Source organism: Polistes canadensis, unplaced genomic scaffold, assembly GCF_001313835.1.
Source record: "Polistes canadensis isolate GaletaPanama2010 unplaced genomic scaffold, ASM131383v1 scaffold_89, whole genome shotgun sequence".
Lineage (NCBI taxonomy): Eukaryota > Metazoa > Arthropoda > Insecta > Hymenoptera > Vespidae > Polistes > Polistes canadensis.
The window spans coordinates 522,894-537,500 of record NW_014569636.1 but is presented as its reverse complement, the minus strand read 5'-3'; the positions used below and the strand labels follow the sequence as shown (position 1 = coordinate 537,500).

Here is a 14,607-nt window from a genome sequence, read left to right as displayed (position 1 = left end):
TGGTGATTACAAGGAAGTAAGAACAAAAAAATAATTTAATTGGTTCAAATTATATAAAAAGCTACAATGATTTGAAATAAAATAAATCTAATTTGCGCAAATTTGTATTTATACCAAAATTGTAACTTTATTTCTAGATAGATATTTGGTTATTTTTTATTTCTCGTTGTTGTTTTACAATGTTTTTTAATGGTTTATCTAACAACGAGTTAATAATTTTTATCTTTTCCTTTAGAACCTCAAAATGCAGCTATGATTTGGTAATTTTAATAATTGTTTAATCTAAAGATTGTTCTATAGGTCTGTAATTTGTATTTAAATAAATATTACAAACTTCGTGTTTAATTCATTTTTTGTCATTGCTAGGTTCCAGCATAGGGTGGCCCAATCACGAAGCAGATATCTTGTAAAGTAATGCGATTGGTCGATCTCAATTTTATCCTAACATTTAATTACTTCATAAGGAGAGCAAGTCGAGCGCATATACGAATCGTATTGTAGTATACGTGGTTTATCTATCGTTACATTTCTTCGTGCCGTCGTTTTAAACCTTTTGTGAAACGTAGAAGTTGTAATCGATACCTGGAATCTTTAATAAAAAGCAAGATGTTTGTTTTTCAAAAGGCAATTGGAAATGCACGATTGGCAAAACAAATTGTACAGCAACGGAACAGATCTGGCATAGTTGATTTACCTCCGTTAGTCAAAGTGTCATTAATTGTAAGTATTTCTTATTTGCAACGTTACGTAATTTGTAATATTAAAGATAATGATAGTCCTTTGTATATAAAGTTTATTAAATTAATATTTATATATATATATNTATATATATATATATATATATATATGTATATATTTATATAAATAACATTTAGTTATATTTAATATACTAGTCCCACGTTATCTATCTAATAATTTGTAGCCAAGTGTAATTTTGACCCTTTCGTTACAGCATACAGCATACAGTAAATGTATACTAAAGACATTTTGCTTGGGTGACGACCACTATATGGGTCGATAGTAACGAAAGAGTTAAATTAAGTAATATTTGCTGCTACGAATTTTAGCATAGATATTACTTTTGAAAATTGTACGAACTTCTTAGATAAGATAAAATGTTCTTACACATTGAATTATTTCTCTAAAATTTTCTTGTTTCAGGAAAAAATTCTCGCTGGAGTAGCACTTACTGTATCGATTTTGGGAACACCTATATATATTTCATATAATCTCAAAAATTATAGAAAGAAATAAGATGGCAAAGTAATTATATTCTATTATAGTTGGAATTAGCTGTAACGATGCTGTGTTATTTAAAATTATCATAAGATAATGTATTTACAAATTGAATAATAATTAAAACACAATTATATAACATTTAAACAAGAATTCCCTAATATTAATTTGAACATTTCTATAGAAAATATATGATATTTTTGTCATCTTTTTATTAAAATTATATGGATACAGATAAAATGGCACATCAATAATAAATTTCTGCTGTTCAAGATGTTATTTATTTATGATTTGAAATATTAACATTGATTTTTATAATGTCAAAAGCAGATAACGTTGAGAAATAAAAAAAAGAACAAAGGAAAAGAAAAGTAGTAAAGGCTACGACGTCGTTTTAACAAGATTAATTTAAACATTATAAGGATATCATTAATTGAGTTACAAAAACGCGTGTCGTCTGTTATGACGTATATGTTTACGTTTTTTGAAGCAAGTGGCACAACATTTTTGTCGTACAATCGAGGAAACGTCGCACATGCGTCTGTAAGTGGCACACATTGACAAAGGTATTATACTGTCCTTGCAATCTACGAAGAGAAATGAGAGGATCATCGATCAATTATTTAAACATTTAAATTTGGATTAACAGATTAAATGCCACGCTGGTGTCTCTATGGACCAAATTTAGACTATCCGTCCTGGCCATTTATGGTTAACATTCTTATATTTTTCTATGAATGACAGATCATAGTGGCCTAAATGGAAAGCCTAATAAAAGAGACTTGGTACTTCTTAATGTAATTAAATAAATATAATTACCATCTTTATCGTTGTTACATTGTTTTCTATAGTAACATCGTCTGCTACCAATTGGCTTTCTTTCATAGTTACAATCACTAGATAATAAGTTTGTTATTTGATTACGACACTCAATCTCTCTACTTTTGACTCCGTATTTTATAAGACAAGTCGCATTGCATGCTCCCCAATCTCCTGAAAACGTTACAGTGTTATGAAAGAAGTTCGCAGAGTGCCTGCCACTCGTATGCTAAATCAGTTAACTCCATAAAATGAAAAGTCAAGAAAATTGAAGAAAATAAAAATCAGAAAAAAATCTCTGACGTTTATGGAGAGAATGTAGTATCTATCTCAATATGTGTGGCATAAGAGTGATGTCAATGATGATGCACCTTCCTTTGATTGACCAATCGCTGAAAAGAAGAAAGAAGATCATCATTATTAAGTACGATTATATAGAATCTTACCGACGATCCACTTTCCCTCGTGACAATTCTCTACGCTGATAGGTTTGTCATCCAGATTACAATCTCCTGGATTCGAACAAGTGACTTTTCTGTTTCTCTTTCCATAAGAACAATGACTCCATCTCGAAACAGTCCACTTCGACTTGGTATTGTACATCGAATTGTTTGGATTTTCATCGAAGACATTGTCGAATTCAAGGATTTCTGGTTCCGGGGTGGTCAGACCATCGTCTAATGTAATACCATCGTGATCGTTCGAGCTGACATTGTAAAATGACGCGTCTTTGTTTTCTGTATAAACTATCAAAGGTATTTCCGAGGATGGTTCACATGGTGGTAAATTTTGACAAGGACCTACTTCCTCGGGTCTTGTATTCTTGTCGCAATCTTTGTCTGGTAAAGCTAGGTCAGATCGGTCCGTTCCTGTACCCGATGACACGCACATGACTGATCTTTTACGCAAAGCACCTTTGCCGCAGGTCACAGGACACATTTGCCATGGGCCTACCCACCATCTAGGAAAGGAATGCTATATTAAAATATTTTCGATCGGATTTATACGATTCAACTAAAATGCACGCGCAGATGGTCACACAGGTTGGCTGACGAGAGCCAGGCCTTACTAAAATCACTCCTTGGAATATTTTGAAACACAGTTTAAGATATTCATACTGACCTGGCAGGGCAAGGATTTGAATTACATTCGCGTAATTTTGCTTCGGGTTTAATCGTAGTGTCACAAAAGTGTTCTTCAACAGCACCACTCTTTTTTTCTTGGCAGAGAGCTTGAGACGTTTGCGTACCACCACCACAGGTTACCGTGCACAACGACCAATCGGAAAATATCCAGATATATTCCGGGGCACGATCAGGTTCCTTTTTTGGTACTGTGTATTCGTAACGCAGGCCAAAGTTCCGATAGTGTCCCCTGTAAATTAACTGAAACGATGGTATTTTATTGAATATTCGACAAGGATATTTGTTTGAACTCTCGGTTGTGATTGAAGAAACAAGTATATAGACAATGAAATAATTTTGATATTCTCTCAAGGATGATCGTACTTACGTAAATCGCAATGTCTTCTTTGATAGGGCCAGGTATCCTAATCTTTTCCCTGTCCCGTTCACGTTCGTAGAGGGCCGGAGTTCCGGCAACTTCGTATTCTCCTGCTAGAGTGATCTGCCTGTCCAATTAGTATCCTGGCGTTAGACTTCAGTTCGAACAAATCTTTATCAGATATCTTTATCAGGTAAGAGATTGATAATCCTTTGTTTCTATTACCGTACACTTACGTACCGTTTTCCATTAAGGAAGTACTTGTCAGACTTTGGTACTCCAATGCCAATGTAGTTTTTACTATTTCCAATTTCTTCTATTTTGATATTACGTGATCCGTAAGGAATTACAATGACTTCCTTGTATCCTGGCCCATCGTTCTTGTCGTAAATTCCATTAGTAGTCTCACACTGTGTGCCATCGCCATGGCAGATACCGCATCGGTCTTCCGTGGCATCAGAATCAACGGTCCAATCGCAGCCGACTTTCTGAGAATTGATAAGAGTTATTATTACTTATCCCGATTGTAAAGAAATGAAATAAAGAATACTGACTCTACATATTCCTGCGATGCACATGTCCCGAGTACCGACGTTACAGGGCGTACCATCAAGGGCAGCTTCACCCCAAGGAACAATCACGCTTTCTTCTATGTCAGTGCAGTAAAGTTCACATGGTTCGGCTATGAAAATATGTTAATACAGGAAGAATGGATATTAATTATGTATTTTAATATATTGATTACATCTCATATAGAAAGTGACCGCAGAAAAAAGAAATTAAACTTACTTTGATCAAAGTAAGGCAGCCAAGTGTAATTTTTTCCTTTGTATTCTTTTCCATCATAATTGGTGCACTGGACTGCACGAAAAGTGGGAGTTCCTTCGGAACAAGGCTCAGTGTTGCAAATTTTATATCGGCGTCTTTCACCGATGCAAAATTTTCCACCGTGCGCTGGTTCCGGGTGATCACATTTCCTTTCAATGATCGACACCCCGGCACCGCAACTTCTCGAACATTCGCTCCAGGAACCCCATTCGCCCCAACTGCCGTCGATTGGATGCGATCGATCGACGATCGGTACGCATTTTTGATTTTGGCACCACTGAACAATATGAATAACTTTCTTTCTTCATTTTCTTTAAATTAAATCTTTTTCATTAATTATTAGTATTATTATTATTTTTTGTTTCGGTTCGGTTCGAAATTGCCTTATCTTCATTTTTTCCCTTTATAGGGAAATTTGAGAATTATTAATTATTCATTTGTTCACAATGAATAACAATTTGTGTTTTGTTAGTTAAACAAAAAAATCCAAATAAAATGGCTTAAAGACATAGGTATACCATATGTTTTCCACAATGAGTTCCAGGTGCAGCTGGATGTAACATGGTTGTACAGGAACCATCGACGATACACCATAATTTAGAACAAATCTAGACGAATATATAATGGATAGGTATATTTTATTACTTATTATATTAATTTGAATTAATATTATAAGTAATCGTCAATTAATACTACTTTCTTTTAACGAAAAGCTCACGAATAGCTCAGTGTCGATTACGTTTTACCTCCTGCAGAGGAGAGCAGACCGATGCATCTTTGACGCCAAATTGAAGTCTACATTGATGTTCAGCATTATACATAGCTCCTGGTGGTAGTTCCGGATAAGGATACTGAGTGGGTTGGACTGTAGGCTCATCTTTTAGGCATTCACCTTTTCCTTGACTAAAATCATTTTTTTTTATTGTTTCGTAATTATTCCAATTGGACTATATATGCAATAGACAAACAGTTTATAAAAACAATAATTATTTGGCTAATTTTTCTGATCAAATATATTCTATTGGTAGGTTAATAAATTCATTGACCGTTAATATGTGAACTATCAAATTTATATATAGATATTTGATTATTTGTAGTTAGAGATACTTACTCTAAAAAATTGGTAATATCTCTTCTGGAGCATCTCGACCAAGCGACACCAACAGTGTCCACTTCGAATGTAGGCGTCATGACGTGTAAAGTATCACCATCGCGTTTACTGCAACCGATTTTTTCCGTGTCGTGGTACATCCCAAAGCTAAAGCAGCGAGATCAAAAATCTACTATGATTATAATTCGATAAATTGTGAACAAAATGAATCTTTCCTTTTACTTGCGTCAAATAAATAACATGTAAAGAACTATTACTCTCATTGTGGCTACTATTTATTCATATTTTTCATCAGTATTTGATATAAATGGTAAAATATCAACATTTAAGTATCATCGTCCGTTCTTCTAAATGCACAATAGACATTGTTTCCACGTAGAATGAAATAAAAAGAGGAGTTCTTCCTAATCGGAATGTGGGTCATGCATTCGATTCAGTCCCTAACATAAAAAAGGGAAACCGTTTCCCGTTCTCCGTTAAAATACTTTATGAAATCGATAATGGGCTTCTAATGAAATGGGCCTCTAGGTAGGCCTATATATATATATATATATATATAATTAATATAAATAATATATGTAATTTAACCTTAAAACGATTAAATTACTGCCGCTCCAAATGCAATAAAACACATTACTCATAGAACAAGATCTTCAGATAAATTATATGTCCCTGGCATAAAGAATGTCGGTCGGTTTACCTGGAATCTCCTCTTAAATTCACGCATACCATATAAAATGTTAATATGATGGAAAATCTCGGCAATAGGCAATGTTTACGCGTTGTTATAAATTCGTGCAGATATTACATATTAAATAAGGTTACGTTACGGATTTCTTCTAACCTTGCAATGAGGCATATTTACTCTTTTTTAAGTAAAAATAAATATCACGCGCAAAGAAAGGTCTTTTAATCGTCTCTGAATCGTCTTTGAATCGTCTTACTTATGTCCAAGTTCGTGAGTGATTGTGTGCGCGAGGGTGATACCGTTGTCCTCGTTGACGCTACAACTACGATCGGGTTGACACATGCCAGCCACGTGGGCCACTCCCAACGTACTGCAAGGTGTATTTGCTCTCGAGCAGATGTCCTCTCTCGTCACGAGAATCGCGACGTCGTGATGATTCGGGTGCGTATCGTCCCCTAGATTCAGTTTCTGCTGCCATTTGCAAAAATTGTAGAGGCTTTTGTCCGCGTTTACTGTGATGTCCGGCTAACGCAGATAAACGCGCGCATAAGTGATGTTATTTATCATAACTAAAAATGCTTTGACATTCAAATCGAAAATAAAAAGAACTATTCTGAAAGTGGATTTCATTGAGAATTGATTTATACGAAAGATAATTCAATTAGGTATTCACATTGAACATTGAATCATCATTGCATACCTCAGCTTCTTCGTCCTCAACGAGAATGATTCTGACGACGACTATGTTAATAAAGTTGCCAATGGTAGGATCAAGATAGAGCGAGGAAACCATGTTCATAATCGTCAGAAGATAAGTGTCAACGTTGCCGTCCTGATGAAAAGCCATCATCGTTGTATCTGCAACTACGAGTGCCTCGACGTGACGTGGCCTACTGATCGATCTCTTGGAACGTTGCCACCACTTTGTTGGATGATGCTTCGTTGGATGATGATGCTTCTTTCGACCTCGACCCTGAACTTGAACCAGACCAGGCTGCGTTTGCCACTCGAGACGAGTCTCCGTCAATCGCCTTGGTTCTGTGAAGATTTTCATTAATCGTACAACAATTATACCCAACGCGGTGGCGGACACTCGAAATAACGAATATTTACTCGAAATAATTACAACAATTTATATTACAAAATAGATTATTTTTTATAAAGCGTTTATAAATAAGGCAAGTCATTTGAATTTTTACTATATTTGATGATATATGCAGATAGAGGATCAATTAAATTGGTCTCGGTGTCAAGTTTCTAAGAGGGTTAAATCGAAGCAATCATGTTTCTTTAAAATACTCGCTTAAACTAAGAGAGAGCGTGTAACGGAAACGCACGCGGTAAATCTTATTGACGAATGGGAGTTATAACGAGGTATTTAACGTTGGCTTATATTAATCGAGTAGCGTGTCAAGGGCCTTCGAATGATCCTGATAAAAGAACATTTCGCGCTAATAGAGTGCGCGCGTTCGGCGCCTTTGCCGGACGCTGATTTATGCAGATTGAACGATCGCCGCCCGAGACTGTAATTAAGATTTCATTTGACACTCGTGCGAAGCGACAAAAATAACTTCTTCTAACTAAAATAAATATATTCTTTAACAGACTGGCAGACGGACTGGCAGACAGACTGGCAGACAGACTGCCAGACAGACTGCCAGACAGACTGCCAGGCAGACTGCTTGCCTTTATATCTCGAAACTCGAGATTATTAGTTCCTCGTGAAATTTGGAATTTAATGTTCTCGATACTTGTCTTCTTTTCATTCTTAACACGATGTAAGCAATGAAATCTAATGTTGTTAGAAAATATGTTAAATAAGTGGTTATTTTCGAATATAAATATCTTCTAAATAAGTAAGTATTCATTTAACATAAGACATATTATAAAAAGGTTATTTTTCTTTTTTTCGACAGGAAAATGGAATTTGATGCAATTAAAAGAGGAAAAGTAGTAGAATATCATCTCACCGCGAGTGCCGCAGTTTCTCTCTTGTTTCTTTTTCTTTTTGCGCCGGCGTCTGGGTCCTCGAGTTGGTGGCAAACCGGTGCCAATTTCACGCGTTCGTTTCTCGGCAGTTCGCCGGAAAACGAGGTGAGGACGACCAGCAGCAGCAGCAGCAGCAGCAGCAGCAGCAGCAGCAGCAGCGGCAGCGGCAGCGGCAGCAGCAGCTGCAGCGGCAGCACCTTTGCCGTCGAGCACCTTTGACGGTACGCGGATCCAACAACTTCTCCGTCTTCTCTCGTGTCTTTCCAACTTTTCCACCTCTTCCCCTTTCTTCGATAATGCGGTGACGGCGACTGGTTCCAGCCAGAACTCGCCATCCACGCTGTGCAGCACACCCGCCTGAAACGCAAAACCAGCTCGGTGTCTCGTCTTACCCGCAGACAATATTTTCTCTATTTATTTTTCTTTTTCAAAATAAAAAATAAACAAATTATTTTTATTCGATAAATTATCTTCCAAATCATGCGCTACACATAATATTTGTCCATTCTTATTATATCATTTTGGATTTTTTTCTCACTTTCATTGCTTGATTCGTCAAATTAATTTAAACTGATTATATATTAAATAAGATGAACGATTTTGCATCGAAGGCCGGATGCGAAGGCCGGATGCGAAGGCCGGATGCGAAGGCCGGATGCGAAGGCCAGATGCGAAGGCCAGACGCAAAGGGCGATAATTGCGATCAGGGTCGTTCCGGGTATATCTCGATCTAAGAATTGGAATAAAAAGTCAGAATAAAAAGTAAGATGAAGGTAGGCGAGAAGGTAGAAAAATAGCAGACACTCGTTCGCTATTTCGTCTAGTCGTCGACGGGGGACCGTGAAAAATCACGGCGCCAATCTCGACGACTATGGTATTTACAAAGAAGAAAAAGGCCGTGAAAGGGACAGGCCTTCTTCTTCTCCCCTTCAAAGGCCCAAGAACATGACTCAGCTCTGTATGGGGCCAGACGACTTGTTCTTCTCACCTTCCTCGCCCCCTTCCTCGCCCCCTTCCTCGCCCCCTTCCTCGCCTACCTACCAAACTTTCTTTTTTCTCGCCTTCTTCTTTCAACTTTTTCTCTTCTCTTTCTCCAACTTCGATCAACGAAACATACCTTATATCTCTCCTTAGAGATCTTTTTGTCGCTATACCTAACTATTCTGGGTATTGTTCTTTGAATTTCTTTTAGATGTTCCAACAGTATATCAAGATAATTCAATCAATTTATTATCGAATTAGTCATTAGTTTCTACTCTGAGTTTTATCATTTATTAAGTTCTTTAATTGTCATTAAAAGTACATCGATTTTTTCCTTTGATTTATATAATAAGTCCCATATATACAGTGCTATACAATATCCGTTTGCCTTGGTCAAAGAGTAAGTTTCCTTGTTAAATGATATTGCAAAATCGTTTCTTTCCCCAAAGTCTAATTAATCATCGGCTTAGTTAAACTATATATGCCATGTTAAAATATAATATAATATATTAACTGGCTTCAAATTGTTCCTATCTTATCCTAATTTAGGATTAGGCACGGCAATGCGCCGAGTATTTTATCTTTTTATAGAAATACTATACTGATATTTGAATAATCCGAATCGTGTCGATCAAACGTGTATATAATTTCGAATTGATAAATTATGCACGCACAACGCAATTATACATAGGGTAGAACAAGTTAATAATTTATCTTTACCCATAACTATTTTGAAGGATATAAGTATTTTTCTCAAGGATATTTTTCTTTCCCTCTCCCCCCCCCCMCCCCTGCGTTGTTTGAAGTAACAAGATTCGAGCATAGCTTGCTTCGTGAATAAATCACGAAGTAAAATCGCGAGAGAAGGAACTATCTTATACGAGCGGTGAATTTATATTCTTCGATAAGTAGAATTTGTTGCTGAAGTGGTGATACCACGATCGAGAAGAGAAATAAGAAAAATAACAAAACACGTAAAACGAGTACACCTCCTATATACTTGAAAACGCTTACTTATTGGTGTTATAGCCAATTCGCTGAACATTCAATTTCTAACATTGTTAGAAAATATAGGAATAATGAGAGACTTTCATTTTAGAAGAAATTCTTTCCAAAATACCTACGATTCATCTTACATGAACCAACATTTTTATATTTTGTTCAATATACAGACATTGTCTCTAATCAATTGAAACCAATTGTTTTTTGAATAATCAGCGTTACTTATAAATTAGTACTATTACTAATATATCAAGGATATACCAATATTAATATAAGCTTATTCGGAATTATCATGAAATAATGTTCATTTTTGTCTTGATATTTTATTGTTAGAATAAAGAATTGTTGTTAGAAAGGGGCAATGGTTCTTCCCGAATAATGAATGCTTTACGATACGATGCGCCTTCGTGGGAGATTTTTCTTTTTTTCCTATGATAAAGAGCTTGATGTTAAAGGGAAAAAAGAAAGGAGGACATAAAGAAGAAGAAGAAAACTAAACGAAAACTACCTGAGGGCTATTGGAAGAAAGCAGGACGCAGTAGACTCAGGGATCTCGATGATGATAAATGCTTCCTGCGGAGAAACGTGATTTATGCCGTCATTAGAACGACGCTCGTCCCGGACCTCCACCGTGTGGGTGGCGCATAATGATTGCTACCACGTACTTACATGCACCTATGTAACTTACTACCTAAAACACGTAGGTATAACATGTATGTACGTATGTATTTAGAATATGAGAGAAGAAACTTAGGTATCTTCCCATTCGTTCGTATCTTTTTCTTACATTCGAAAAAAGCTTTCGTGTAATCTATGATGATACGTCAACGCGTATCAAACGTAAAGACGTAGCTCATGCGAGACTTATTGATAGCTTATTATCCTCAACTACTCGGACGAATAAGGATTTCTGTGGAAAGGAATCTTCGCAAGATACAATCGTGAGAAACAGAATCTTCAAGGATCTTCCAGAATCTACAAGAATATCGAGTTTGAAAAGTATTATTATATAAATCGCTATAGCAATTTTCCATGCAATTTCTTACACCAATACTGCAATAGTACCATTAGGCTTACCTAAAATTTTCAAGGAAACCCTATAGACGCTCAACATTATTAACATATTTATCTTATAACATAACACAATAATATATATATATATATATGTATTATATTAAGATTCATCATCCTTATGATATTTCTGCACGATACACTGCAACATGTTACAGTGAGACAACTCGTTATTAAATCGTAATTTCATTGAAAGTAACAGAAGGCCCACCCAGGGTTACTTCGATCCGTGGAAAGAGATATGCATTAATTAAAGGAGGTAGCAGGAGACTGGTCTCTCGATTAGCTATTAACACTAATTATATGTTTAAACGTTCGCAGCCAGGTCGTCCAGTTAAGAGTTGGTTAAGCGCGTTCTCTCGGTGGTGGTAGGAAAGAGCCCCGTAAGAACCTGTTCCCCTACTTGCGATCTCACTCAATCGAATCAGCGGACCGCGTGAAAAACGTCTATTCACGCCTCCTAACCTTTCGCTACCGCGTTCGTTCGAATCCGCAATATGCTATCGCACCAGCGATGGTGACAGCATTATGTCCTGCCTTCTGCTACATCCTATCTCTCTCCCTATCCTTTAAATCTAACCAATCGATTTGATACTTTCCATTAGAACCCGCACTCGTATCGATATTTCTTCGACTCCTGTTGTTTGTTCGACTCCGCGATAATAACGATTACAGTTTCCTTTTATCATAATCCGCCGTAAATGGGAATGGCTACGATCGTTGACTGCCAACGAATACCACTCTGTTGATTTATTTTTATCAATTCGCGGCTATTAACGAATATCAAGATTTATACCCCTCCACTTGGTAACGACCATTATCTATTTATTTTCATGGTAAACGTTGAAACTCGCGGCAATCAACTTTTCCCCCAGCTGACCCGAGAATCTTATCGAGATAAAGACAGTAGTCCACAAGATCGTAGCCCTTCCATCTTCTCTATCTTCTACCACGGAGATAAACACGGACTCCCGTATTACATAAATAAATAGATGCACAAGTTCTACCAAAATCTTCAGTAACGATCGTTTAAGTAATGATAGACCGTAGTACTCATTTTAGTCACGGTGCTTGCAAAATTACTCTTACATTTTTTCTTAATATTATATTAAATAAACTCTCGATAAGTATATGTTTTAAGCTGCAATAATTATTCATCTCGAATGATGACTTTGTAAGTAAGATTAGCATATTACATACAAGTCGTTGATTATTGGAACGCAAAATTTTCTTTCACACTAATTTATACTCCTCGATGATGGTATATTGTCAAACGATGAACATTTTTCTTATCTGTAAAATGAAAATATTTATAAAGAATTATTAGAGACAATCAAATGGATTAGTTCGAAATATGGAAATGGTACTATTGAATGAAATTCGCTGGAGACTTAAATCCCATGTCGGATAGAGTGTAGAACGTTTGGAACATAGACTGTAGGAAAGGGGAATGATCATCGTTAGATTCAATTGTAACTCAGCGTTAGGCGACACGAGGAATTGGCGGTGGGTACCACGGATGAGATTAACCCATGGGATATTGCAATTAACGTTGTATACTTGAAATTATCGAACATTACGTATTGCTGTCAATTATATATGTGGCGGTAACTTGGCTCCTACCTGTGCTTTTGCACATAAACTTGACGATGTATATACGTATGTATATACAGTGGCGTGCAAAACTTTTGGATCATTGTATTTTTTGTCTATTGCGCGAAACGACGAATTTCGTATCGGTGTGGAACTAGTTCTTTTTTTTTTTTCTTTTTCGTTGATGAGTTTCAATTATTCGGAAACACGTAGTAAGACGTTTGACAAATACCCGATGATGTAATGCAAGTTTCCCCATTTGTTTTTAAGAAACTTTTGTACGCCGTTGTACACATACGGATATTTCCTACTAAGAGACATATACGATACTACGTGGAGTCTATTTGTAGCCTATTTCGAATGGTGCCATTTAGAACGATTACTTCATTAATTTGCTTCGTCAATACGAATTCGTAATTTTCAAAGCTGTATTGTTTTACAAGCCCCACACTGTGTTCATGATTATTCGATCCAGGCCTAGGGAGGCTTTAGGTTTAGATGTCAAACGTATTATTTATTAATAAATACTTTCTCAATCGAAGACGTCAAATTTGCACATTTCCTTTGTTAAGTTTATTATTCAAAAAATATATGAAACAACAAGTATGTATACTTTTTCGGATGATTTCGTTAGCAGGAAGTAAACCTTCGAAACACTTTCAACGAAACAATTTTTCATCTCAGAATAGCATCTCACGTTCCGCATACTTTACTTTAGGTCAACTATTTTTCTTCAGCGGCCTCGTCTTGCATAAAATAATAATCTTTTCGCCAGACTATTTTCTTACTCTACTCTCTTTATTTTTCTCCTTTTGTTTTCTCTCTCCCCCACCCCTCTTCCTCTCTCTATTTTTCTTTTCTTACTTTTATTTCTTCGAACAAACAGCTCGTTTTTCTTTCTTCCCTGAGAATCCGTCGATGATTAATCAAAACGATACGTTCGGGATAGGATATTAAATGCAAAGAAATGTTTTCTCGACAATTAAAGAATAAAATTTATCTCTCTTTCTCTTTCTAGCATGTACTGATTCGCCAATTGTTCTTTTAATTACATCCAAAGATCGGTAAGTACACTCATATTTTGACGAGACTGCGAGTAGCAAACTAATTATACGAACTTTTTAATATTCTCATTTTCCTTTTATTCATTTTAATATCCATAAACGTTTCCTCTCTTGATTGTCCCTTTTTGATATCCTTATTTCTCCTTTGACTTTAATTAACATTGCCCTGAAATACCTCTAATGAATCTCAAATCTCGTTATTCCAACTTTAGCATTCGCAGTTCGATGAGCGATCGACAAATTGTGATAAATCGTTCCACTTTTTTCTCGATTTGCATTCTTTTCTGTTTCCTTTTTTTTTTATGGGAATTCGTTATAAAATATGTAATATGCAATGATAAGATAAGGAATAAGTGGCTTTTGCCGACATTTTCTGTTATAACGAAATAGTTAATGGACGATTTGAATATTCCACTCGATCGAACGATGCTGTCTTAGAGATGAATATCAAATATATTGATTTCTTCATTACGTTCATATTATATCGTAATTATTGAAAATAATATCAGAATAAGTGTTAAGTAGAAAGAGAGTAACCGACTCTACACATTTTGACATGTCGTCAAAATTAATTCAATACGATAAGAAGGTGTACCATCATTTTATTATTTGTTTTTTTTTTTATAAACAAGTTATTATAATATTTTATTAGGCATGAAAAGTGAGAGAAAGAAGCAACGAGATAAAACCCAATGGTGGGTGTATGTGTGTGTGTGTGTGTG

The 14,607-nt window shown here is 35.9% G+C and overlaps 1 protein-coding gene and 1 long non-coding RNA gene across 5 annotated transcripts in view; one reads left to right on the top strand and one right to left on the bottom strand.

Moving 5' to 3' along the window:
• Position 1: 1 nt before the first annotated feature.
• Positions 2–2,026, top strand: LOC106786958. Of its 2 annotated transcripts, none has more exons than XR_001381717.1 (4): positions 2–16; positions 367–720; positions 1,162–1,779; positions 1,886–2,026. It is a non-coding gene; the product is annotated as an uncharacterized LOC106786958 (long non-coding RNA). The 2 variants fall into 2 exon arrangements; XR_001381716.1 differs by lacking the exon at positions 1,886–2,026 and adding an exon at positions 236–260 and having other exon boundaries at positions 1,162–1,391.
• The window catches only part of LOC106786956 (A disintegrin and metalloproteinase with thrombospondin motifs 7-like), a 29,660-nt gene continuing 16,551 nt past the window's right edge, over positions 1,499–14,607 (bottom strand). For 2 of the 3 annotated variants that reach the window (XM_014748880.1, XM_014748882.1), the window contains exons 4-17: positions 8,156–8,531; positions 6,886–7,223; positions 6,442–6,710; positions 5,498–5,644; positions 5,133–5,289; positions 4,905–4,994; positions 4,348–4,663; positions 4,113–4,240; positions 3,799–4,046; positions 3,568–3,685; positions 3,178–3,440; positions 2,502–3,016; positions 2,056–2,229; positions 1,499–1,823 (exon numbers count right to left, since the gene is read on the bottom strand). In XM_014748880.1, the coding sequence (XP_014604366.1) occupies positions 1,675–1,823; positions 2,056–2,229; positions 2,502–3,016; positions 3,178–3,440; positions 3,568–3,685; positions 3,799–4,046; positions 4,113–4,240; positions 4,348–4,663; positions 4,905–4,994; positions 5,133–5,289; positions 5,498–5,644; positions 6,442–6,710; positions 6,886–7,223; positions 8,156–8,531 (3,288 nt within the window). In that variant the 3' untranslated portion in view covers positions 1,499–1,674. The remainder of the gene's footprint in view (positions 1,824–2,055; positions 2,230–2,501; positions 3,017–3,177; positions 3,441–3,567; positions 3,686–3,798; positions 4,047–4,112; positions 4,241–4,347; positions 4,664–4,904; positions 4,995–5,132; positions 5,290–5,497; positions 5,645–6,441; positions 6,711–6,885; positions 7,224–8,155; positions 8,532–14,607) is intronic. The other variant, XM_014748881.1, reaches the window with a different exon arrangement.